Source organism: Peromyscus eremicus, chromosome 19 (assembly GCF_949786415.1).
Source record: "Peromyscus eremicus chromosome 19, PerEre_H2_v1, whole genome shotgun sequence".
Lineage (NCBI taxonomy): Eukaryota > Metazoa > Chordata > Mammalia > Rodentia > Cricetidae > Peromyscus > Peromyscus eremicus.
This window is the reverse complement of record NC_081435.1, coordinates 48,866,164-48,891,204: the sequence shown is the minus strand read 5'-3', so window position 1 is coordinate 48,891,204 and position 25,041 is coordinate 48,866,164. Positions and strand designations below refer to the sequence as shown.

Below are 25,041 nucleotides of genomic sequence, written 5' to 3'. Positions count from 1 at the left end.
TCGAGGGAGGTGGAAGGGGGTCCTAGGGGACGTGCAGGCCCTCGAGGGAGGTGGAAGGGGGTCCTAGGGGACGTGCAGGCCCTCGAGGGAGGTGGAAGGGGGTCCTAGGGGACGTGCAGGCCCTCGAGGGAGGTGGAAGGGGGTCCTAGGGGACGTGCAGGCCCTCGAGGGAGGTGGAAGGGGGTCCTAGGGGACGTGTAGGCCCTCAAGGGAAGTGGAAGGAGGTCCTAGCGGACGTGTAGGCACTCGTGTGGTGCAAAGAACCAGACACTGCTGGCTGTGTTAATGCTGTTAGTTTAATGTTGACTGTTAATGAGGACAAATTGCTTGGAGAGGAGCATGCAGTATTGCTTGGTGTGGCTGGCCTTGCACCAAGGTCCCATGTCTTCTAGCCTAGAATGACAGGGCACTGGGTAGAACACCCCTCACTTTTAGCTGCCATTTGGCTCATTCTAGCAGTCCGAGATCCAGGATGAGATGGGACTGTGGAGTGAAGGTGAAGAGTGGAGACCAGTCCTGTGAGCTTCTCAGGAAGGAGCCTGCCCCAAGAAGCCTGTAGTCTGTGAGCATGGCAGGGAGGCAAGCCCTCTGCTTCCTTCCGGCCTTGGGAGCCCTGTCTTTCTGAGACACAAAGTCAGTCTTTCCATTGAAACACAAGAGAGTTAGGAACAGAGGTTCCTTCACATGGGAACAGGGTAAAGAAAGTGAACTAGGGGTGCACAGATTGGCATAGTAAATACAGGCTAGCACTGTGCAAACCCCGTTGGCAGTGATGGCCCAGACTCTGGGAATGGGGCCTCTGACCTCCCCAGACCCTCATGTTCGGAAGTTTCCGAGCTGGGCCAAGCTGAGGATACAGTTCACATGTTCTCCCCGTGTCAGCCGTCCATGGAGGGGGCGGAGCTGGGGGTGGGGAGCAGCAGCACTCCGCTGTCCCGCTTTAGCAGAACTGGTAATTGTTGGGCTGCAGCAGGGGCTGGGCGATATCCCCTGGCTCACAGCAGGCCAGGTGCTCACTGGAGCTCTCCTCCTCTGGCTCGCTGCTGCCGCCGCCACCGCCGCCGCTGCCGTCACTGTCACTGCCGCTGCTGCTTGGCAGGTTAGCGTAGTCCTGAGTGGGGAAGAAGCCACACAGTCAGCAGAGATCTTTCAGGCCTGGCCCAGCCTGCTCTAGCCAGCCAAGCAGCCTTTCCATCCTTCTCACCTGCTCTTTCCTGTCCTGTTGGGCCTGCTCCTGAAGGAGGAAGCAGATCTGCTGGAAGGTAGGTCTTTTGGTAGGCTCCAGGTCCCAGCAAGACTGCATGATGCTGTATCTGAAGACAGAACAAAGTTTGCCCATGTCAAGCTCCTCGGTGCACATCACTTAGGGAGATCCACCTAGTGAAGGGCCCCCAAAACTAGTCAAAAGTAAAGCAGGAGCTAGAGGTATGGCCCAGTGGTACAGCACCTGTTAACATGCTTGAGACTCGTTGGTTCAAAGTTTAGTATAGAACCTTCATATGCTGCAGATGGAAGCCTGGAGCCTTCTAGACAAAGACCAGGGCCACACACTCATCTAACCACCACCCGAACCCTAGAGATCCTTGTGCCTCCCTGGGTGCCTTTGCGTACATGTTCTTTGGTGCAAATACCGGCTGGGCCATTTGGTACCCATCCTTCACCAGTTTGTAGAACTTGCTGTTCACCAGGATGCCTGGGTAGGGATTCAGACCTGCAAGGACCGGGATCATAAGAAACCACACTTGATTTCCCCTTCCCCACCCACGTGCATCTCAGGCAGAGTGTTAAGGTCCCATCCCAGCTGTATCCCTGAGCAGAAACTACCCACATACCCAGGACTCCCTAGGTAAGGCATTAGGCAGTAAGTAGCGCCTAGGGAGCCAACAACCTTCAGCCCCTCATCATCAACCTGGTTGTCCCGTTAAGGACTCAGCACAAGGGCCCTGTACCTACTCCCCAGTAAACGGGAGCTAGAAGGTGACTAGCGGCATCTTCAATGGCACTTGACAGGTAGCATTCTACGTAACAGCTACTGCTGAGCAGAGGCAGGCAAAGGAAGGACTCAGGAAATGTGCATTGTCTGGAGGGTCTGAATCACACACACGTGCTGTTGTGCTGGTTCAAGAGCCCTCTCCATCCCTGGGCTCTTGCCAGCCCTTGCTCTGTCTTGGACACTAGGCATCTTTTGAGTAGATTTCATCCATGAGGTTCAAGACATCAGTGGGGTAGCCAAAGACAGGTCGGCCCCTGGCTGTGCTGGAAGCAGGCTTAACAGCTCACCAAGTGAGAAAATCTCCCAGAGGAGGATTCCGTAGGACCACACATCACTCTGAACTGTGTAGACGCAATCAAAGATGCTCTCTGGGGCCATCCACTTTACGGGCAGGCGGGCCTGACAAGACAATCCCGTATCACTTGGTGCTGTGGCTCTCCACAGCCTGCCCAACCAGCCACGCTCCCTCTCAGCACTCACATTGCCCTTGACAACATAGTTGGAGTCATTCATGATGTCCCTAGCCAGCCCAAAGTCCCCAATCTTGGCCACGTGTCCGCTGGTCAACAGCACATTTCGAGCTGCTACATCCCGGTGGATGCACTAAGGAAAATACAAAATTAGACTGTTTATCTCTCCGAAGCCCAGGAAGGGGAGCATGAGGTCTGGGGTCCCTGATGAGGGAGTAGATGCAGATTCTGGTAGTCTACTCTCTAATCCTGTCCAAACCTGTGCAGGCCTGAGGTCTGAGAGAATTTAATGTGGCCAGTTTAACATCTATAAAGCCCTATCTCCTGCAGTCCTCTCGCTCTCTGAGCAGCGGTAACAGCTGGGCTGTTGCTACCTCAGAAGCAGCGAGTCCCTGTGCTGGGAGCATTCTGGCCCACATCGTTCTAACACCAGCAGCTGCCACCTCCGAGCAGACAATCCCAGGTGCTTCTCCAAGCGTTTGCACGCATGATAACCCTAAACAATTCGTGAGAATACCCTTTTTGGCAGGCACAGGTCTTGAGGCTTACAGAATCTGAATTGTCACGGCAAAGAGCAGAACAGTCAGTAGTCAAACCTCTGCCCCTCAAGTCTATTCTCGGGGCGGTGGTCTGAGCCCTTGCCTTCTGGCTTCCTTACAGCTCAGCCAGTCAGACTATGTGCTTCACGAGGAGAGACAACTGTTGTCTTGCTCACTCTCCTGAGTCAGACAGTCGTTAAGCCCGTTCATGGCCACAGAGGGAAACAGGCATTGGAAGGCTGGGGCCAGGCCTCCGGGAGGAGCCTGCCTCAACACTGTTCCCTCCCACTGCCTCTGAGGCCCTCTGTTCATGGCCCACTTACCCTCTCCCACTCCCACTCCTCCGTTGCTTCTCACTGGGCCCCCTCCCCTCCCCTCTCCCCTCCCCTTCGCCATTCCCACAGCCAGCAGGAATTCAGCCCCCTCTCACCCAGACTCACATTTTTAGAAGCAAGGAAAGCCATGCCCTGAGCCACTTGGCTGGAGAAGTGGAGCAGGTCCCAGAGCTCCAGTGGCCGGCTGGCCTCTTTGTCCAGATCTAGGAAAAGGTGTCAAGGCAGCCCTGTCACACCCTGCTCCTCCTCAGCCCCAGTTCCCAGACCCTCTGGGCCATCCACCCTTCTCTCCCCTCATCCTGGTACGTCCTCACCTTGCTCAAAGAAGGAGTCATTTGAGGAAGTAGAGACAGGCCTCATCTCCACATAGGTGTCTACACCCTGACTGGAGAAGCCACTGTCCCTGCATCAGAAGGAGAATTGGGAAGTGATCAATGCCCATCACTGCATAGCCTGGCCCAGGCACTGTCCTCCAGCTGCCCCCTGGACTCCCTTAGTCACTCAGCAGAGGGGAAGGAACCTAAAGGTCAGCTTGAGTGTCCCTCTGATAAGGAAGGCCCCATGCCGCATTCTACTTAAGCAATCGATGTGCCCTGCTTAGCCATCCCCAATGCCGGAGATGCCCCATTCTGTCATTGGACAGCTCTGCCTGTTGAAGGCCTTTGTTGCTCCTAATACCCATGTGCCCCTGGGGTTCGCTTCTCTGTCCTCAAAGACAGGAAGACGTTGTCTCTCTGGCAGCCCTGCTGGAATGTGAGTACATTCTGGGCCCCTTCCCTGATCTCTCGGTGCAGCCTCTCACCAGCTGGCTTCTCATTAAAAAACACTCCAGGAGGGTGGCACTATGGTTCGGGATAAAGGCGCTTACTCTCTGAGCCCAATCCCTGGGACCCATACGATGGAGAGAGACCCAGCTTGTACATATACATTACAAGTAAATAAATGTAAAAATAAAAATTTAAAAACCACACAGGAAGGGGCCTGGAGAGATAGCTCAGTGGTTAAGAGCCCTTGCTGCTCATTTGGAGGATCTGGATTTGTTTTGTGAACCACAGTGGCTCACGACTCCCTGTAACCCCAGTTCCAGGGTATCTGACCCCATCTTGGCCTCTGTGGGCACCAGAAACACCTGTAGTATTCACACACACAGACGCACACTCATACATACACGTTAAAACCAATCGCTTGGAGAGGTGGTAACATTCCTCATGCCCCAAGCAGCCACGCATAGCACTAAATTTGCCCAGGCCTAGAGCCGAGCTTAAACTGGCTCAGGGCAGTTGAGCCCCAGGAAGTCTCTTTTAGTGAAGACTGCGTCTCTGTAGGTTTGGGTGGACAGGCAACACCCAGGGAGACCCAGACTCTTGCTATGGGTGATAAACCACCTGTAGAAGCACAGCCCTCCCTGAACGCCACTGCCGATGCTCAGCAGTCAGCCAGATCTGGTTTGCTAGCAAGCTGCCTGGCACCTCAATTTTGCCCATACCCTCAGGCTCCCAGAAAGAGAAACTAGAGTCTCCGTTAAGATCCATCCATGCATGGCACAGCCACCGTCTCCTGGTTCTGGAAACCACACTTCTGTATAGCATAACTTAGGCCCACGGGTAGGACTGATGCCATCTGCTCCTGAAATGTCCCACACTGGGGATGTTTTGATTGTCTGTACACTTGAAGAAGGAAGCTAGGGGACCTCCTTCTCCTCTGGCTCTCCCAGACTCAGCAGCGTCCAGTGCCTTCACTGTAAGCACAGTGTACACTCCCCTGCTTCTGAGAATGGCCTGATCCCAGTAGTCTAGCTCTAAGGCCCAACCCACCATTACCCAAAACTGAGACTCCAGCTTAAAACACAGCAGGCTTAGCCCAGGTTTCCCCCCCCCCTTCCCATTCATGGGCAACATGAAACTTGTTTCTTCCTCTCTCTGCTTCCCTCATGTGGCTCTGTCCATAGCCTCTGGTGGCTTCCAGGAATCACAGAACAGCAGAAGAGACCCTGAGAGGTTCAACACTCCATTGGCTCACCCGGGGAAACCAAGGCCTGAGTGGACCAGGAACCATGCCACAGGCCAGGCTATTTTGATACTTCCATCCAACAATTAATAAACTGTTCTCACTTCCTCATGGGAATGTGGAGACAGGCTGGCCACTCCTGGGTGGACTTTGTGTCCTGCAGCCCCCCACAGACAAGCTGTGACAAACAGGAACATGCACTTCCCCCCGAGTCCTCCCATCTCTGGCCAGGCCTCCATGTATGGGCCTGGGAGAATCTTTCCACACATGAAGGTGATGGGTTCATGAACCCATTGCCTTCTACGTTTCTGGAACATGCTAAGTGTTCAGGTATTTGTCGAATGGAAGGAATGTGTTGTAAGAAAGCAGAGTTGCTTTAAAGCCTGGGGTAGGTATTCCTCACGACACAGGCAGGATGTATGCGACCTCCTTCCCATCCTGGCCTCCTTTCTGTCCTGTCCTTTGCCAGGGAGCTACCTGCGCACATATTTCTTCTCCAGGTGGATGTTCTTGTAGCTGGAGTCCCCCTCGGGATCCTGACCAGGACTCAGGCTAGGTCCCAGCATGGCTTCAGCTTTCCTTCGCAGGAAGTTGAGTAGGTCCCCATAGCAGCAGTATTCAGTGATGACCAGGACCGGCCCTGAGGCAGCCAGAAGTGGGAGTGAGAGAGATACACCCCAGGGCTCCACTCCCCATGTGAACAGGGGTCTCTGAGTTCTAATCCTGCCTCTGGGAGCAGGCTTCTTGGCACTGCTAGGTAATAACCCTATCTGTGTAAAGCCAATGGAAACTTAACCAAACTCTCAAAAAAGAGTCTAGCCCAGCCTAGTGTGATGATGCTTGCTTGTAATGCTAGCCCTCAGAAGGCTAAGGTAAGACTGTGAGTTTAAGGCTAGCCTGGGCTACATAGGAAATTCTAAACCAGCCTGGATTACAATGAGACTGTCTCAAAAAAGAAAAAAAAAAGAAATTTTAGCTCAAAAATTCATTCTACAGAGGAGAATGTCAGTTCAGTAAAGGACAAAGCTGCTATAATGAAAAGGAGAGAAGTGACTTGGAGTCTTGGGGCATGTACATCTGGGGTAGGAGCTTCTTAAAAGGTAGGTCTAAGCTAGGCATGGTGCATACCTTTAATCCTAGCACCGTGGAGGAAGAGGCAGGTGGATCTCTGTGAGTTTGAGGCCAGCCTGTTCTACAAAGTTCCAGGACAGCCAGGGTTACACAGAAAAACTGTGTCTCAAAAAAAAAAAAAAAAAGTAAATCTTGAGGGGTGGGGAGAAAGGTAGATTTGGGGCTCATGTTAAATTCCCTATAAGTGGGCTCAGGCAGCTGCACATAGCTCTCTGCATCGCCCACCCATAAACAGCTCCTGCTTTGTCTATGAGTCCAGGCTAGAAATATCAGAGATTTGGAGGCAGGGATCCTACAGACCTTGCAGCAGCTGAGAAGGAGAACTTGGAGCCAGATGTGCAGGGACCCTTGGCTACCCAGGACCATGCGTCCCCATTCCCGCCCAGTCCTCACCTCCATGAGTGCAGGCTCCCAAGAGGTTGACTATATTCTCGTGCTGTCCCAGGTGACTCATGATCTTCAGTTCTGACATTAGGGCCTCCTTCTCATCGGCGTGAGCCGTGGCTGGGAGATGGAGTACCCAGAGACCCAGAGGGATCGGAATCCAAAAGAGGGAGGAGAAATGGAGACATATAGGAGGGAGAAAGACAGGAGGAGAGAGGGGAAGGAGAGGAAAGATGCACCTGTTATTGAGCTTATCTGGGGTGGAGGAAGCCGAGCTGCGACAGGGTTGTTCCCCGAGGTGGGCTCTGTTCACCCTAACTCCCCTTGGGCTCAGCCAGAAGGCCCATGCCTCCTCAAAGGTTGATAAAGACCCTCAGAACCAGGAGTCACAGGGAGCCTGGAGCTCACTTGGGAAGTCAAGTTCCCAACTTAAAACCCCCCAGGTCCCAACAGGTTTAAAGTGTGGAAAGCACCTCTTGTGACAGCAGAGCCAGCCTGCTGGCAGCAGACACCACTCCCCAGTCCCCACCCCCCACGCTGCAGCTCCTCCAACTTACACTTCAGCATCTTCACAGCCACCTTCAGCACGGCATCTTCTTTGCCCAGACCAAAGGCTGTGGCCTCCACCACCTTCCCAAAGGCACCAGCACCAAGAGTCTTACCTATCACACACACATGGGCTCCTTAGGTCCCTGAGGCCCACTGGGTCCCTGCAGCCCCCATCAGCCCTGTGATGGGAGATCACAGAGAGGGAGGCCCTCTCTCACCGAACTGCAGGTTGTTCCGGGGGAACTCCCACTTCTCATTGTAGGGCAACTGGGTGGGGTCGATGAAGGTGTAGTTGTTGCCCTCATAGCTCTCAATGATCTTCCAGCGCACCTGGTACTTAGGTTTCTGCAGAAAGAGAGGGAGGCATGGGGCTGATGGGCTGGCAGACAGACCTGCATCTCACCTCCCAAGAGTATCAGAGGACAACACAGAAGCTCTCAGCCTGCTGTGAGCCGAGAGGGATCGTGGCATCTTGTGGGCACAGCGTCAAAAGCTAGTCAGTGCTCGATTCTGCCTTACTGTGTGGCCTTCCCTTCTCCAAACCTCAGTTTCCTTAGCTGTTTGTTCAAAGACTTGGATAAGATCATTTCTGGAGGCCTTGATGCCTCTGAATTTGATAATTCCTGGGCCAAGGTACAGGGTACACGCTGAGAACTATCCATTTATTCACGAACCTGTCCATTCTCTCATCCAAATAATTTACGTCGGTGGTTTTGTTCTGCATGCTAGGGATTGGACCAGGGCCTTATATATGCATACGTACATACTGTACAACTAAGCTATCCTCCAGACCCACTTTTATTTTTAACTGTAGTCAAATATACGGAACAGAAAAGGTACCATCCCAAACATTTCCAAGTGTACACCTCAGTAGTAGTAAGTGCATTCACCCTGGTAAGAAACCAGTTTCCAGAATTCCTTTGATCTTGTAAAACAAGCTCTGTACCCAGGGAATAGCAATTCCCTCCCCCTCCCCTGCTTCTAGCCACTGGAAGACGTGACTCTACTTTTCTCTAATAATTTTACTGTTCTGGGTATTTCATACAGGATTTTTTGTGACTGCCTTCTTTCACTGAGCATCACGTCATCATCTCATCTATGCTGAGGTCAGAATTCACTCTTTTCCAGGCTGAATAATACAGCCATGCAGTAAAATAATACATTTTACTGAGCATTCATTTCTATCATGCATGAACAATTCATTATTGAACAAGACAAACTCTTGACCCCACGGGGCTAGCATCTGAGTGTCTAAGAGAGGTATTCAACCTAAACATATAGATAGGGGGGCTGGAGAGATGGCTCAGAGGTTAAAAGCACTGGCTGTTCTTCCAAAGGTCCTGAGTTCAATTCCCAGCAACCACATGGTGGCTCACAGCCATCTGTAATGAGATCTGGTACCCTCTTCTGGCCTGCAGGCATACATGCAGGCAGAACACTGTATACATAAATAAATAAATCTTATATATATGAAACCATCAAATAATGCCGTGAAAGATGTGCCCATTGATGCAAACAGTGTCACATCTGTTATGGGGTGATCAGACACTTTCTGATTGGAATTGAGGCTACAGGAAGGAATCCGCATCTGGTACTGTCATCTTGGTCAAAAGTTCCTGGTTAGGGAGGTTGTTAACCCCAGTGGGGACTAGACAGCTGCTGTTTTGCTAAACGGCGATGACGCGCCTGTCCATGAGCCGTCTAAACAATTCTGTTTATGCCCGAAGTCCCGTGCTGTTCTTAGCTTTGGCCAGAGAAGCTGCTGTTTGCCGCCGTCAGCAGTAACTGCAGAGACTCCTGACTGGTCAAAATGCTGAGAGTAACTGTTGAATGCTCAGCCATAAACAAGACATTCCTCCCAGGCTCAGAGGACACCGTAGAAAAGAACCTAAGAGCTGGGGTGAGGTGGAGAGTTACGGAATACCATCTTACAGGTGTGGCATGACTATTGCATTCTTGAATTCACAGCAGCTGAGTAAGACCTGGACAGATTGGGCCTGTCAACAGCAGAGGACAGAGAGGCTCCCAAGTGCCCCCTCCCTGAAGAACTTTAGGCCGTTACTGATTATGCGGGTGGGAGAGACGTTTTCCTCAGTTGTATAGTCCATCTCTGTAAGTAACTCCTCACCTACACTCCTGTAAGCAACCTCAACAAAGCATATTGGAACATACATACAAACTCACAAATATACACACATACATATGTACACATGTACACATACATATATTCACACTCATACACACACACACACACACACACACATTAAAATGAAAGAGTTTGGAGAAAAAAGGGGACCAGCAAGTATGGGAGCAGGGAACAAGAGAAGGTAATGAAGGGTGAATATAATTAATAACATCAAGATACATTATGTGCATGTTTGAAAATGCCATATTGAAACCCATTATTATAGATATAAGTAATAGACACTAACAAATGTTTTAAAATATTTAAAAACATCGCGAAGCCAGCAAAGCAGGGTGACGGGACAGAGAGTGTGTGAGATGAGCGAGGAGAATCCACGAGGGGCCAGCCAGAAGAACTGTCCAGGTGTAGCACACACAAGTGCCGAGCAGCTTGAACCGGGCAAGATTCTGACAAACTCAGGCAGGTGACCCATACGGCTTTAATGAGAGCTAATGAGTTAATGAGAGGGGAGCTTCTACACAGCAAGGTCAGGAGGGCTGTAAGACGTGGGCTATCTCCTAACTCTCAGGAGAAGGAAGAGGTGCTGAGGCAGAGCCCTCTGCCAAAAGGGGGTGCCTGTATGTTACACCCTTTCACTGGCTCCAGTTCCCTCTCGGGTTCTCTGTGCCCCTCCAATACAGCTAAGATCCTAAGATCGGTGTCTGGATAGAAGACGGTGATTGCTTCACCTTTTCCTGCCCCTGGGGCAGCTGCACGACACCACGAACTGGAACTGCCCTGCGAAGCGCTGAGGGGAGGTCCCATTTAGGGGAAAGTGGAAGCTGGGCTGGGGTGGTGGAGGACACTGGACCAACAGACCAACTCGATGTCCAGTCAGACCTTGGGGACAGGGACTAGGCCTTGGGTGCTTCAGCAAGAGGAGCTAAAGGATGCGTGAGCGAGAGTCGGGGAGGAGGTCGCCTGCCACTGAAAGCTTACAAGCAGAAGAGATGTTACATAACTACATGGAAGAACTTGCAGCTGGACATTTGAGAGAAAAAGACTATAGTTAGACATGTGGAGGAACACCCAGTTGGTCATGACGGTACACACCGTAATCCTAACGCTTGGAAGATGGAAGCAGGAGGATGGGGTGTTCAAGGCCAGCCTTAGCTACAAAAGGAGTTTGAGGCCATCCTCGAAGTTATAAAGACCCAGCCCACAAACAAACAAACAAACAAACAAACAAACAAAAACCAAGCAAACAAACACGAAACATCACTAGCAACAACAGCAACAAAGCGTCTTCGTGTTATGGCTTGGGGAAAGGGGCTGAAATGATTTTTGGGGAGGACTCCCTCGGACCCCCTCCTGTCCCTTCCATCTTGCATCTCTAGGAGTCTCCGTGGCTGGGACTGTTTTTCTCCGAGCTACTTCTGCTTCCCTGTTTCTCTGCAGCTGGGCTGAGTCAGCCCTCCCACCTCTGCTAGGGAAATGCTGGAAGGGATGAAGGGAGAAGGGAGGGGGAAGGGAGGTGTGGCTGGAAGCTCGCGTGCATGGTGCAAACACACATATCTGAATCCATGATGCTAGTGCAGAACCCCTGCCAACCTCAGGAATGCCTGCTATCCCCAGGGACTTGGGGGCGCCATCCTCGTCAAAGTAGGGTGGCCTGCAAGGTTTCTTCCTATCAGGCGTGGTGATTGGAATGCCGGTTGCCAGGGGCTTCCTGAGCCTTTCCTGGAAGCCAAGCCTGGCTAAATCCTCACTGCCTATCAATCCCCCAGTTTCTCCCACTAGCCCTAAGTCCGGGTCCTCCCTTGAGTTCCTAACAGGGATTGAAGAGAGCATGGAAACATCAGACCTTGGCCACCCTCCCGATCAGGCCTCTGGCTCTGTGGGATAAGTCTGGAGCCTGGGGACGGTGGAGACCTGAGCACTTTCCACTGGAAGCTCTACAGACCCTCGTGCCTCGATTTAGACCTGGGCCCAGAATCTCTCCAATGGCCTCTTTCTGACTCTGCCTTTCCCTCCTCAGCACCCATCATTCTCCTTTCCTTTGTCCCTGTCCCCAGGGCCAGCTGACTCCTACCCTTTCCTCTTCCCCTATGCCTGCCTTCCCTGACTGTTGCGGTTTCTTTTGGGGACAAAAGGCAATGACTCAGCCCTGAACAGAAACAACCCTTCCAGAGACAGACCCCTTCTCACCCAGACCTGGGTGACAGAGACAGACCCCTTCTCACCCAGACCTGGGTGACAGAGACAGACCCCTTCTCACCCAGACCTGGGTGACAGAGACAGACCCCTTCTCACCCAGACCTGGGTGACAGAGACGACAGACCCCTTCTCACCCAGACCTGGGTGACAGAGACAGACCCCTTCTCACTCAGACCTGGGTGACAGAGACAGACCCCTTCTCACCCAGACCTGGGTGACAGAGACAGGTGGGGCCAAGTCCCCTGGGAAGAGGCTGTCCAGAAGAGAACTGCTGCTTGCCCTGACTCTTTCAAGACTTTCCCTCAGGGGCACCTCAAAGGGTGTAGGGAAGAGGGCATCCTGAGGCTGCAGATCTCCTGGCCTTAGACTGCTTACGTGGCAATTAAATTTCCTGGGTGGAGAATGAGAAGGTACCTGGAGTAATATATTCAAAAAATGGAACTGTAGAGAGAGCTGAGGGGCTCTAGACCACCATCAGGTGACGCCAGTCAGCCAAGGCAGAAAGGCCTGTGGGATCCTGATACTGCTCATGGGATACCAGAGAAAGTTTTTAGTTCCAAGTAAGGAAGGATTTATGTATCTCCAAGGACTAGGTAGCCATGACAGTGACTAAGCCATGTCTAGGTGGCAAGTAGCACCCAGCAACCACTTCAGTGTGTGGTCAAGGAGATACCAACCTCAGTCACGCTCCCATCCCAACATGCATGAGCTAACTGGATCTGCAGCCAACTTCCTCCTTGCATGGAAGCACAGGCTCCACCACGGAGTGCTCTCTTTCTTCGACACCCTGCCCCTCCTCTATACATACAGGTTGGAGAATCTTGGTGACAACATGCCATCGTGAACCCCATTTTACGGATAGAGAAAGGAGCTTCAGCATACCCACTGCCTTGTGGTCCCATTGGCAGAGCCAGGCAGAGCTAGGCACCTTTTAGGCATATCCTCACTTTTACACCTTCTTCTGCCCCTGAAGGTAAAGCCTAGGATTACTGCACCAGGAGCTCCTTGGTGCTAGCCCCTGTTGACACACACTGGATATCTAATGAAGAGCTCTAGTTGCATGACAGCATGTCAGAATGAGCGAGCTTGAGCAGGGGTCATCCACATCTGACTCCCTCAGGGGTTTGGCCTAGCTCCACTGCCCAGCTCACCTGCTTGTACTTGTACAAGAGCAGCAGCAGCAGTAGCAGCAGTAGAGACATGACAGACATACAGGCCACCACCACTGGAGTGAACAGGGACTCATCAGGGAGCTGCCTGGATCCTGGAAGAGGGGGACAGAGAAGTGAGCAGGCGGGGGGACCTGTATTCAGTCCCATCCCTTTGCCAGTGCATGAAAATTCTCTGTAGCAGGCTAGCTCAGTGCCCAGCCACTGCTTGTATGCAAACCCCAGATGTGGGGCTTTACCACTTACACCTGTGGGCAGAAAGGTCTGGGGGGTGGGGGTTATACCCAAATCCTCCTCAGCTTTCCTGTAGCTTCCATGGGACCTTAAGAGCTCAGCAGCTTTCTGAGTCCGAGACCAGCTCAGGGGCCCCGGTCTCCCCTTCCTGACCTCTAATCCTAGTTATCTTAATGTGGTAGGAAGGACACAATTCATTTCCATGCCCAGCTAGGAGCTTGGATCCCTTAGTAGATGAGTGACACCAAACTAGGACTTCTCTAAACATTTCAGGTATATCATCCTTTCAAAATGAAGGGAGGAGGGGCTTTGTTGCTAGCGAGTGAGCGGTCATGGAGATGATGGCTGGTACAGTGCCAGCATTCGTCCCAGTGGGGCTTCACTACTTAAAACTGCCACCACCAGCAGTGACAGGTCATTCTCAGACAGCAGGGGCAACCAGTCTGCTAACAGCTGCTCCAGGTTAGTGACTGGAGGACTTAAGTGACATGATCCTTGAGCCAAGCAGAAGCCAAGGGCCTGCCCTGTTCAATCTGGATTGAGAGCTTCACCCAGGCCCTGACACAGTAATTGCCAAATCCTAGCAGTTTAAGGACCTGGGGAGGCTGTGAGCTTCTGAGTGAGACTGGACCTGATGCAGGCTTCACATCAGCATTGGGCAAACCCTTGCACAGTGGCCCCGAGTAAGGACTGTGTCTCAGGATCAGGCAAAAGCAGGGATCAAGGGGAGCCGGAGAAGGATGGAGAAAGCATCCCCTCTAGATGTGGACTTGGGATGAGCCGCATTTCTTCATTCAACTCCTCTCTCCCTCACGTGAGTTTGGATGCAGGGGGAAGCAGGAGCCAAAGGACCAGACTAGTGGACCAGCTTGCTGGTCTCTCTCTGTGTCTCTCAGTCTCTCTCGGTCCTCTCTCAGTGTCTGTCTGGGTGTCTCTGCCTCATTCTTTTCCCTCACTCCCTGATCTTGCCCTTTCTTCTTCAGTCCCCAGGGAGGGACTCTGGACCTTTCCATGTAGCTATCTCTGGAGCTCTGCAGCTTAGGACTAGCCAGAGTGACCCAGTGGTGGGACTCAGCATGGCTGGGATCTTCTCCAAGTAGGAATCCCTGGGTCGGGGGTGAGAGGGCGAGCAGTCTCCACCTGTCTGATGCCGATTCTGGCTGAGGAGCATGGATTACCTAGAGAGAAGGCCTGGTGGGCCTCGGAGCTGTTCCCCACTTCGTTGTGGGCCCTGCAGATGTAAGTTGTGTTGTGCTTCAAGGTCCCAATGGGCAGCCGGCTCTGAACGTTCACTTTGTGGAAGGGTTTCTGACTCAGGACTTCCAAGTGGGCATCATTCCAAACCTGCAAGGCCTGGGCTTCATCACACCTGGAAAGAACAGGTTTTGACTCGGGGCTTCCGGGTCTCCCACATCAGCATGCCTCTCCCACTCGTGGGTGCCCCGCCTAGATGCTCAGCCTAGGGAGGGAAGCCAAGCCCACTGACCTGTTGGTGTGGCCCCTGCACTGCATCCATGTCACATTGGGCTGAGGGTACCCAGAGACGGAACAGAACAGGACATCAGAGCCATTCACAGGCATCCATGTAACACTGACCTCTGGGAGATCTGAGGAGGAAAGGAAGGATGGAGGATCAGCCTTAGGGGTGAGGTCTTTGTCTCTTGACCGACCGCCTGCTCTGAACCTGCTACCCTCACCTTTCCCAGTATACCCAACCCTGGGCAGCCTGTCCCTGTCACTCACATCGCAGCGTGAGGTCAAAGGTCACATTGTTCCAGCCTGCCTTGTTTTGTGCCATGAAGGAGTACTGGCCAGCCTCCAGGGGCTTTACACGGTTCAGGATGAGCTCCGATGTGTACCTGCAAGACAGTCAAGAGATGCTACTGTTGTGAGCCGGCATCTTGCGCAATAAAGTGGCTCATCCTTTGCTAAAGTTTCAGGGCACAGAGGCCTTGTCTGAGCCAGGTCCTCAGGAGTGTGCTGTTGAGACAGGAGACACCACCTACCCCAGGTCCTTGACTGTCTTTTCAGAGTATTCTTTGTTTCCCCGAAGGTTTATTAGAGATAATGTCTGCAAGGTCTGGGAGGTACATCATCACAAGTTTCTTCCTTCCTACCACTGAACTAAGCGTTCACAAGTACTATAACCCTGACTGAAAATCCCTAATGTGCTATCCCGTCCTGGGGGATGGCGACAGGGACAAGAGACAGGACTGGTTCTGAGCTGTGTAGCTACAGAAACCAGAGGCCAAATTCCAATGTTATCATTGTTGGCTGTGTGAGTTTAGACAGACACTCAACTGCTGTGGTCTTCTTTGGCTCAGAGTGATTCTGATGGGGTTTTTTTTTTTGTTTGTTTGTTTTGTTTTGTTTAATTCACAGGATTGGCACGTGGGTTGAAGGGATGAGCATTCAGAATGCTGGACAAGAATCTGACTCATTGTAGGCTCTTAATTTAATGGTGCTCCTTATGATAGAAAAGTCTAAAAATAAACGCTGAAGCAAAAAGTCACCTTTGGCTGATCCCAGGTAATTTTCTTAGTCTCTAATGGATAATTTGTCCATTATGAGTGTATTTGTTGTTGCGGTTGTTTGAGACAAGGTCTGATATAGCCCAGAATGGCCTCAAACTTGCTGATATAGCCTCTAGAGCTGGCCTTGAACCCCTCATCCCTCTGCCTCTGTTGCCCAGTGTGCTGAGATAATAGCCATCTGCCCCCATGTCCAGCTAATGAATGTATTATTCAGGTAATGAACATGGTTGTTATCTCAAATCCATCTTGGGGTGGAAGTCACAGTCATTTCCTACATTGGCATTGGACATAAAAAAGGATGGGAGATGGGCTGGAGAGATGGTTCAGAGGTTGGGAGCACTGGCTGCTCTTCCAGAAGTCCTGAGTTCAATTCCCAGCAACTGCATAGTGGCTCACAGCCATCTACAATGAGATCTGGTGCCCTATTCAGCTATACATGCAGGCAGAACACTGTATACATAATTAATAAATAAATAAATAAATAAATAAATAAATAAATAAATGTTTTTAAAAAAAGGACAGGAGATAAAGCTAAGGGGTCCCAAAGGATCTTGAGAACATGCACCCCCCAGAAACAGTAGAGGAATGCACTGGGCTCCCTGGAGACATAGAGCAAGGGGATAGGACAGCTTGACATAGAGGTCTAATACTTCCATAGTCAGGGAAAGTGAGATGAAGAAAAGGAAGGGGATCCACCCAAGGTAGAGATGAGCAGTGCAGATGGGACAGGACCCAAGCATCTTCATTTCTGGCTGAATACACCCCCCACCCACACGCCAACACACACACACACACACACACACACACACACACACACACACACACTGTCCTCGGGCTGACAGGCAGTACCTGTATGTGGTGGTCCTTTGGATGTTAAAGTCAAGCTTGTGCTGGTCTTCAAACCATGGCCCTAGGTAGGTCCAGTTATAGCTCTGCAGGCTAGGGTAGGCGTCTACATTGACTGTGAGGGTGAGGCTCTCACCCACACTCACCTCCTGTGAGAGGCTCTGCTCAGAGGTCAAGTTTAAGTAGGCGCTTTCTGGAAATCAACACAGGGAGGTCTGGTGTTAGTGGGGAGATGGCCTCTTTCTGTTCACTGGACCATCCACCCCCTGACCCAGGATCTGAGCACATCCATGTTCCAGGCTCACAGTCACCAGCCCCAGCCAGGACTCACCTCTGTTACCTATCATTCTACCGTCGTGCATTTATCCCCTCAACTGTCCAACTCCTTCCCACAACCTCCATGACCACTCCAGTCTGGAGTTATCACCTTTGACCACTTGAGTCTGGACCACTGGGATAGCCTCCTAACTTACTTCCTCTTCTTTCTCTCCCTCTAGACAGTCCCCCATGGAGCACCAGGAAGCCCCCGCTAATCTGCCACACCCAAGTCTGACCATGATGTTGCTTTGCTCCACCCCTCTGACTGTTTCTCACCTTCTCCAAGAAAAAGGGCCCAGGTCCTTACATGGGATCTCAGGGCCATTGGACCCACCACCTGCCCAATTGACCTCTCGGACCCCCCAGCCCCACGGGCAAACTCACTCCGTGAATACAGCACACAGACCTAGCTTAACAGCACAGCAGCTGCTCCACAAACTGGAGCTCTCCTGCCCCAAGTGTCTGAGCTTGCCCTCTGCCAACTTCAAGCCTGAACACACATCTGGCCAAAAGTTAAAAGAGCATATGCATTTTGTGCATTTACTGAGTGACTACTGAATGCCTGAACTAGGAAGCAGATTGGCTAGAGCTCTAACAGAGGGATGAGTCTGTCTCTCTTCCCTTTGCCTGGCGGAGTTCTAAGAAGTTCCCTGTGTGTGTTCCGAGGCCAGTGATTCATGCTTCCCTCCTCTCCTCCCCTCTGACTCTCAACACACGGCCGTTAGCGGGCCACACTCCTAGACCACACTCAGAGCCCCTTCCTCCCCCTGCAGAACTGCTTTGTTGTGGGGTTCTCAGTCTGTGGAGTGCTACTACTTCCCTCTCGACAGCCCGGCCATGGGAGGGCATCTTATGGCCGTCATTCTTCATCTCCACGGTTGGCACCCCGACCACCTTCTCCAGCTTGCCCTGCATCCACTATTGTGGCTGCTCCCGACCCCCCTCCACCCACCACCAGGGTGAGTCTTCTGATGTGGTATGTGCTCACACGCTCTAGCAGTATGGATCTTACCGGGGCTGCTTCCAGGTTTTCTAAATACAGTCAATTACTATCGATAGCCTCATTTTCTTTCAGATAAAGGAACTGAGGCACAAAGAGCTTGATCAACATAATATTTGGCAGAGCCAGGTTTAATGACACCCAGAAAAGGGTGCTCCTGACTCCCAGTCCCCTCTGTACAAGCTGAGCCATGTGGAGACCTCAGTTCCCCCCTTTATAAACTCTATGACCTCTCAAAAAGGTGGGATGCAAATTCCCCACCCACTCTGTTAAGGCTCCTTTGCTACCTGGCTCCTGCCTCGTCTCCCCTCCCCCACAATCATCACTTACACCTCTCCACATCTCTGATGTGCTCAGCTGCTTTTGGTGTCTCAAAGATGCTTGGGCTCCTTTCCCTTGGGGCTCGCACATGCTGTTCCCTCTTCGAGATGTGCTGTTCCCTTCCCTTCTCACTGAGGCCCAACAACTCCACCCTCACGCCTCCTGCCTCAGCTTGGAGGCCCCAGTTAGAGGGACCATCGGCATTTAGGGGTACTGATGGATGCTTTCCTCACAATCCCAGCAGGGAAGCACTGTTTGTGTGACCACGTGACACAAATACCCTACGCTCTCAGGAATGAGTGAGCCAGCATGAACTGCAGTTGTGAGCCGCTGGGCCTTCCCAACACAGAACAGAACTTGTTACCGTAAACCACCACCCACGCTCTCCAAGGACTTGGAGGAAGTTGAGGGTCTAAGAAGTCTCCTAAGATGGGGCTCCAGGACCAAGCCATCCTATCTCCCAACAGCCACAGGCCTCTCCACGCCCACCTGATGCTCACCCACCACCTGGAAGTTCATGGACTCCCAGTGTGTGCCAAAACTATTGGTGGCCACACAGGAATATTTGCCAGCATCTTGGAAGTCCACGGCATGGAGGTTGAGGGTCCGGACTTTTTTATAACAGTCATTTTGGAAGTCGCTGTATATAGGGACTTCAAGCTGTAGATAGAAGGAATAGAGATGACCTATCAAAATTGTTTAGGATCTGAATTCAAATCTGCCACCTTTAAAATGATGATCTGCCTGTACTTGGGAAGGAACTAAACTCTGAGTCTCAATTGCTTCATTTATAAAATGGGATGAATACTGGTCCCCTGCCCCTGGGTTAAAATGAGAGTGGATAGACTCACACATCAAGGGCTCAGGGCTGGACCTCACATACAGTGCACCTGGGGTGAGGAATCTAAAAGGAAGCCTTTCCATTCCTTCCTGGGGATCCTCATCTTTCCTCTTACTAAAGTCTTTCTGAAATAGCCAACATGCCCCGTGCTTCTAAGGGAGACTAGGAATCCTCATGCTGTAAGAAGTGAGTGCTTTACAAACTATAGCAAAGGTACAGGGCTAACCCTGAAAGGGGTTAGATTGCCATCCTCACCCCTTTCCCCAAGACCTAGCTGCCAGAGTCAGCTCCTGCTGGCAAGGGGTCTCAGGCCCCTCTTCTCCATCCTCGGGGCCACAGCCATGTGTCCAGCCCAGAAAGCTAGTTTGAAGTGAGGATGCCTCTGTGCTGAGAAGATGACAGACCTCTCCATGTCATCTCCTTCCCCTGGGAACTGACCTTGGTGTCTCCATGTTTGAGGAAAAGATGGAATTCAGGGTTCACATTAGTGGCAGAGCACACAATCTGGGCGGCCTCCCCACGAATCCGCACCAGCTCAGTGGGCTTCAGTGTCACATTTGGGGGCCCTGGGAGGACTGAGGACAGAAACACAACCCATGAGCACTTAGGCTCACTGGCACTGTGCCCAGCACCACAGGGTCAACTACCCTGGTTAGTTCATCGCCGTTAGTCTCATAGTCAGAGTCCCACCCAGCACACCTCACCCCACTTGCCCTGGAGAGAAAAGAGTAGTTGAAAGAAGAGAGAATTGTTTCTCCGCTCCGCCTCCTCCACTCCCCCCTCACACACACACCCCACATACCCCCACACACCCCACACCCATGGCTGCCAGCTCTCCTTCCTGCCTCCATGCCTGGACAGGTTTTTCCCATCCTACATACCTTTGTCTACTTTAAGCCGGATGCCAATGGAGAGGGATTCGCTACCATCCACCACAGCTTTGCATTGATAGTCATGGCTATGAATGAATTTAACCTTGTGGATAATGAAGCCTCGCTGTGGTGAGAAGGAGTAGGTCATACCGCGTTGGACCGGCTTGCCCCCTGCACGCACTAGTGAGACACTGGACTCCAGTTTGGGGTCGGTGATGAGGCAAGGCAGCACAGCTTCCTGGCCCTCAAACACCGTCACCTTCTCTGCTAGCAAATTCCAGGGCCGGAGTGGATCTGGGAAGAAGAGGAATCAAGGTGGTAACTGAGCATTTGTGACGGGGAGCCTAGAAGGCTGAGCATTTGCCCAAAGTCATACTGTGCTAGGACCACTCAGACAGCATTCCAGGTTGGCTTCTGTACCCTAGGGCACTTGTTGCTGTGTGACCTCAGACAAAAGACTCAACCAACCCCTGTGAGCCCCTGGAAAATGGGGATAATCATAGCAGCTACCTCACAGGGTTATTGTGAGGCCTGCACTAAAAATTGTAAGCATTGCCGGGTGGTGGTGGCGCACGCCTTTAATCCCAGCACTCGGGAGGCAGAGCCAGGTGGATCTCTGTGAGTTCGAGGCCAGCCTGGGCTACCAAGTGAGTTCCAGGAAAGGTGCAAAGCTACACAGAGAAACCCTGTCTCGAAAAACCAAAAAAAAAAAAAAAAAAATTGTAAGTGCTGTATAGGTGCTTGTTCACGGCCAATGCTCAAACTCACAGACTTGGATCAGGCTTACTATGCATGCTAATGCCGGAAGCTAGGCCTCCTGCCCACTACAGAGATTTTGGAGTCCTCACCTTTGACGTACAAGTAGATGGTGGCACTGCCCCGCAGGGAATCTTCAAGCTCAGTACAACGATAGGTCCCAGTGTTTTTAAAGGTGGCATTTCTTATGGTCAGGATGCTTCCGGGAGATTCAGGGTTCAGGGTCCAGTGCAGGGAGAGGGGGCCGTCCCATTCCACACTGCCATTGCCCACACATTTCAGTGTCACGGTTGTACCCGGCTCTACAACCAGGTCTGGGCCCCTGGGCTCGATGACAGGGGCCCCCTGACCTGAAGGAGGTGACAGAAGACAGAAGTGAGGCCTGGGGGGCACCCCTGCTGTTCCCCAACTGAGCTGGACCACGCTCTGGCAGGAATAGTTGTGGTACTCGAATGAGTCTGCACCACCCAGCCCTTCACTCAGCTCCCAAATTTGTTGACATCTGTCCAGGGGACTCTCCTCTGAGACGGTCTGGCAGCCTCCTTAGTCTCATGTGTAGGCTTTCCCACAGAGCCACCGGGGGCCCAGCCTTCTGCATCATTTCCCACCCGGGGAGAGGACCTCATCAATCCCACGTACAAAGCAGGCTGTGACTGCTTGAACCAAGCCCAGGGCCCCATTCAAACAAGCAAATGGAGAAACAGATGGCCAAGTTCTGACTTCCTTCACTCGGCAAAGAAGAAAAGACACGAGTTCTTAGCCCAGTAGAGAGAGAGGCTCCTGCCCACTCCTACCACTGGACGTCGGGTCCACGCACTGCGGGATGACCTGAGGCCATCCCATCCACTTTATCTCCTCTCCTACAAATGCAGACGGGGTTCACCCTTCCCGGCATGTTAGGTTATCCAGATGCCGGAAAGTCTTTGCAGCATCACCTGTGGCCAAGTAAAGTCTCAGTACGTCACGTCTATGAATGAGACTGCTGAGGGACCCACTCTGCTCTCACTTCTCCGGACCTGCTGGCTTTCCTGGCAGCCAATCTCTTTTAAGGAAAATTTGCTTGAAGGAGAAAAGGAGAACTTAAAACCCTTGTCAGGTCTTAAGGAAGGAGGCTAGCTGTGTCTGTAGTGTCAGCAATTTTCCCAGGCCTGAAATAGGGGTGAAGGAGGGAAGTGAGAACTGATTCACAGCCTCTGAGGGGCCAGCAGGCACCTTCGGCCTGTGTGGGCGGAAACACATTGCTGGCACCCGGCTGGCCCTGGTTTCCGCCCAGCCTCTGGCCTTTCTAGACTGGCGTTCTCACTTCTGCTTCCCTGCCCTCCCGGCCATCGCTCCTCTCCACACAGTGAGGGACTTCTGGAGAGGCGGACAGCGTGCTGGGCCTCAGAACACTCTGTGCAGAGAGGCCTGCCTGTGTCACGGTCCTGTCTGCTGACCCCCACAAGCCAACCCTTCCTACTCCAGCTGGTGATACAGACACGGAGCCAGGGCAGCCCCAAGGGCATCAGATCCTCAGAGTACTCCAGTGTTTCCTACAACCACTCCTCAGTGGGTACCCCCCCCCCAACACACACACCCAAATTCAAGCCCAGAAATGGAAAGTCATTTCTCCCAAATGACTTCAGCCTGGTTTAATGTCTGCTCTGATTTCAAACCCACTGGAAACACGCCGCCTATCTGCCCGAGCTTCCGATCAGCCAGATGTGAAATAGAGGAGACAGTACGTAGGGTTGTGGGTTTGGTTTCCTGTGCAGTGTGACTACCAGGAAGAGGGACAAGCTATTTCACCCTGGCCTGGGCTCACACGGACTAGGACTAGGGACTCCGACAATCATTTCCAGATGGGGAGAGGCTTGACCCTCGGGGATTCAGAATCTCTCCTGTCTGGTAGGAACAATCCCAATGTCCACCTGGAGGGCAGCAGAGCATGAAAGGCCTCCTGCCCTGCCTTCTGCTCCCATGTCACATCACCAAAGTCCCTTTTGAACCTGCCAGGTGGTAACTAAGGAGTTTAATCCTTAAGGTCACAGGATACAACCTTGGGTTCTATGACCCTGCTCCTGCCTTATCTCCCAGACACTTTCCCCCTCCCTTCCCCGAAGCTACTCTGCTCTGCTTATCTTGGTCTCCTGTCTTGACCTCCAGATGGGCTCAGGCAGAGAGAGGCTCCTGCCTTATTTCTTCCTAGCCTGTTGCCCTGGATGTTTACGCAGAACAGGGCTGACATGCTCCACATTCACCGCACGGCTTTCTCACTTCCTGCTGGCACAGTTGGCAGGAAGGGATGCCCACTCATCCCTGCCTTCCCTTGGATGAGCACTTGATGGCCACTGACACCCCCCCCCATACCTATCCATTCTTCATCTCACACGTCCCCTCTCAAATTCTCCCCTTGACCCAAACCTCCTCCTTTTTGTACCTACATACTAGACTCTCACACCATCAGCTCCAGGAGTCACCCCCCTCCAACCTCCTGCACTCCTGACCACCAGTCAAAGAGAAGAGGCCAGTCTCTCTCTGCCTCTAAATGCTTCAACACTATTCCTACCGCCACGGGAACACCCATGGTCCCACCCACCCCGCCCACTCACCTGTTGGGCTAAAACCTTAGGCTTCCCACTGTTGCCTCTCACCTCTTCCTTCTGGAGCTGGACATTGAACTGGGACACGGACACACACACACACACACACACAGTGCCTCACAAGTGATCCTCAAGATAAAGGCTGAATGAGCAGTGACTCAAATCCATAGGACTTTCTGGAGTGAGAGAAAGAGTCATCTTCTTAAGAATGTGTGTGTGTTCTAAGGTATATCATTCACATTTCCTATGAAGGAAAGTGTCAGTACACAAGCCAGTGAGACTGGCTGAGGCAGGAAAGAGCCTTCAGTGGACTATCGTATCACCAGGGGCCAGTACCACCAATTCCCCAGGGACCAGGGTGAGACGGTCCTTCCCCACCAAGTTCCATCCTCCTAAATAGGCAGGTAGCATGGTCAAAAACCTGTGTGCCAGGTCAGGTGGAGCCTGGATGTGCTTGTTGGGCCACTGTGGGCCATTGATGCCAGTGCCCGAGAAGTTGAGGAGTAGTGTCTAGGAAGACAATGGCTGGGGAGACCCTCTCTGGTCTTCTCTACCCCCGCCCCCCAGCATGCTTGCCTGCTCAGTCACATACTTTCTCGCTCATGTGTGTTCACTTCCAAACCCCCTCCAAATTCCCCACCCTCGAACCCTGGGCCAGAAAGCCCAATCTCTTGTCTTCCACCCTGACCCTTTCCCCAAGCCTTCCAAGAAAGGGCCTTTCTGAGCCAGGTCCTGCCTAACTAACCATGGCCTCCTGGGCTGTCCGGCTGTGGGACCACTCAAGGAAGAACTGCAGAAGCAGCCTGAGCAGCCCCAGACTGCTGAGGTTATCTCACATATGCAAATCTCAGTTCTGCCCAAGCCCTCTCAGTGTCTGTCTGCCTTGGAGGTGATTCCCGAGGAGTGATTTCCTCCTGTAGGCCCAGGAAACATCCGCGAGCATCGCCCTGGAGCTGCGGCCATTCCCACTCTCCCAGCTGCCGATGAGCAGTGTAGATAGTGGCCCCCGAGAGCCCCAGAGACACGCGCAGAACGCACTGTGAGTCAAAGGCTAAGCTTAGCTCCCCATCATAGCGCTGGCCAGGCTAGTTCCACTCCGCTCTCCCCTCCTTTTCTCTCCAGAGAAACACCAATCCGCACTCTGGCGCGAGAGAAACGAAGCAGAAAGTAGGGGCGTCAAGTGCAGGCCAGTGACGCTCCGAGTCCTTTCGTGGGCCCTCTCTGTAACACCCCCATGAGCACCCCGTGTCTGCTCTTACCATGCCAAGCTGCGGCCAGCAGCAGGACCAGCGGAGCCCCCAACTCCATGGTCTCCTCCTCGGGGCAGCGTGGGCTGACGCAGGTTGGAGGATTGGTTGGGCACAGGGGTCCCAGCTGCTAGCTCTGTGAGGATCAGGACAGCTGAACACGCTCTTGTCTGCTGCACTGGCTGTGAGGCTTGTTTTCCTCTTCCTCCTCCTCCTCGTTGGCCTGGTCCCTCTTCCCTTTTTTTTTTTTTTTTTTTTTTTTCTCTTAAAAACCTAGGCTGAAAGGGAACTACAGAGTTTGGAAATAGTGGGTCTCTCTAGAAGAAAACAAAGTTATCACCCCCCAGAGGAAGAGACAGAATTGAGGCAGAATCTGGAGCAGGGCTGTATTTATCCCTGCAGGGAAATGGTTAAGTCGGAGGGACTTAAGAAGCCACCTCTGAGGAAACTGTTGAAAAATCATGCCCAAGAGAGGCAGCCAGTGAGTCAGTAGCACAAATAGTTTCCCAGACGACCAGTGAGTCCACCTGAGACATGTTGGGTTGACTGGCCCTAAATTCTTCTGACCTTT

General features: G+C 52.3%; 1 protein-coding gene across 1 annotated transcript; it reads right to left on the bottom strand.

Annotated features, from left to right (window-relative positions):
* Positions 1 to 274: 274 nt before the first annotated feature.
* On the bottom strand, positions 275 to 24,672 carry Csf1r (colony stimulating factor 1 receptor). The gene is made up of 21 exons (XM_059246213.1): positions 24,483 to 24,672; positions 20,734 to 20,991; positions 19,895 to 20,179; positions 19,452 to 19,588; positions 18,673 to 18,832; positions 16,537 to 16,726; positions 14,897 to 15,012; positions 14,640 to 14,760; positions 14,332 to 14,522; positions 12,902 to 13,014; positions 7,627 to 7,753; positions 7,417 to 7,521; positions 6,869 to 6,979; positions 5,822 to 5,984; positions 3,652 to 3,740; positions 3,443 to 3,540; positions 2,474 to 2,596; positions 2,281 to 2,392; positions 1,612 to 1,711; positions 1,205 to 1,313; positions 275 to 1,111 (listed from the first exon to the last, which is right to left on the bottom strand). Exons 1-21 carry the CDS (start codon positions 24,529 to 24,531, stop codon positions 941 to 943), a joined length of 2,928 nt encoding a protein of 975 aa, XP_059102196.1. The 5' UTR covers positions 24,532 to 24,672; the 3' UTR covers positions 275 to 940.
* Positions 24,673 to 25,041: the final 369 nt, after the last annotated feature.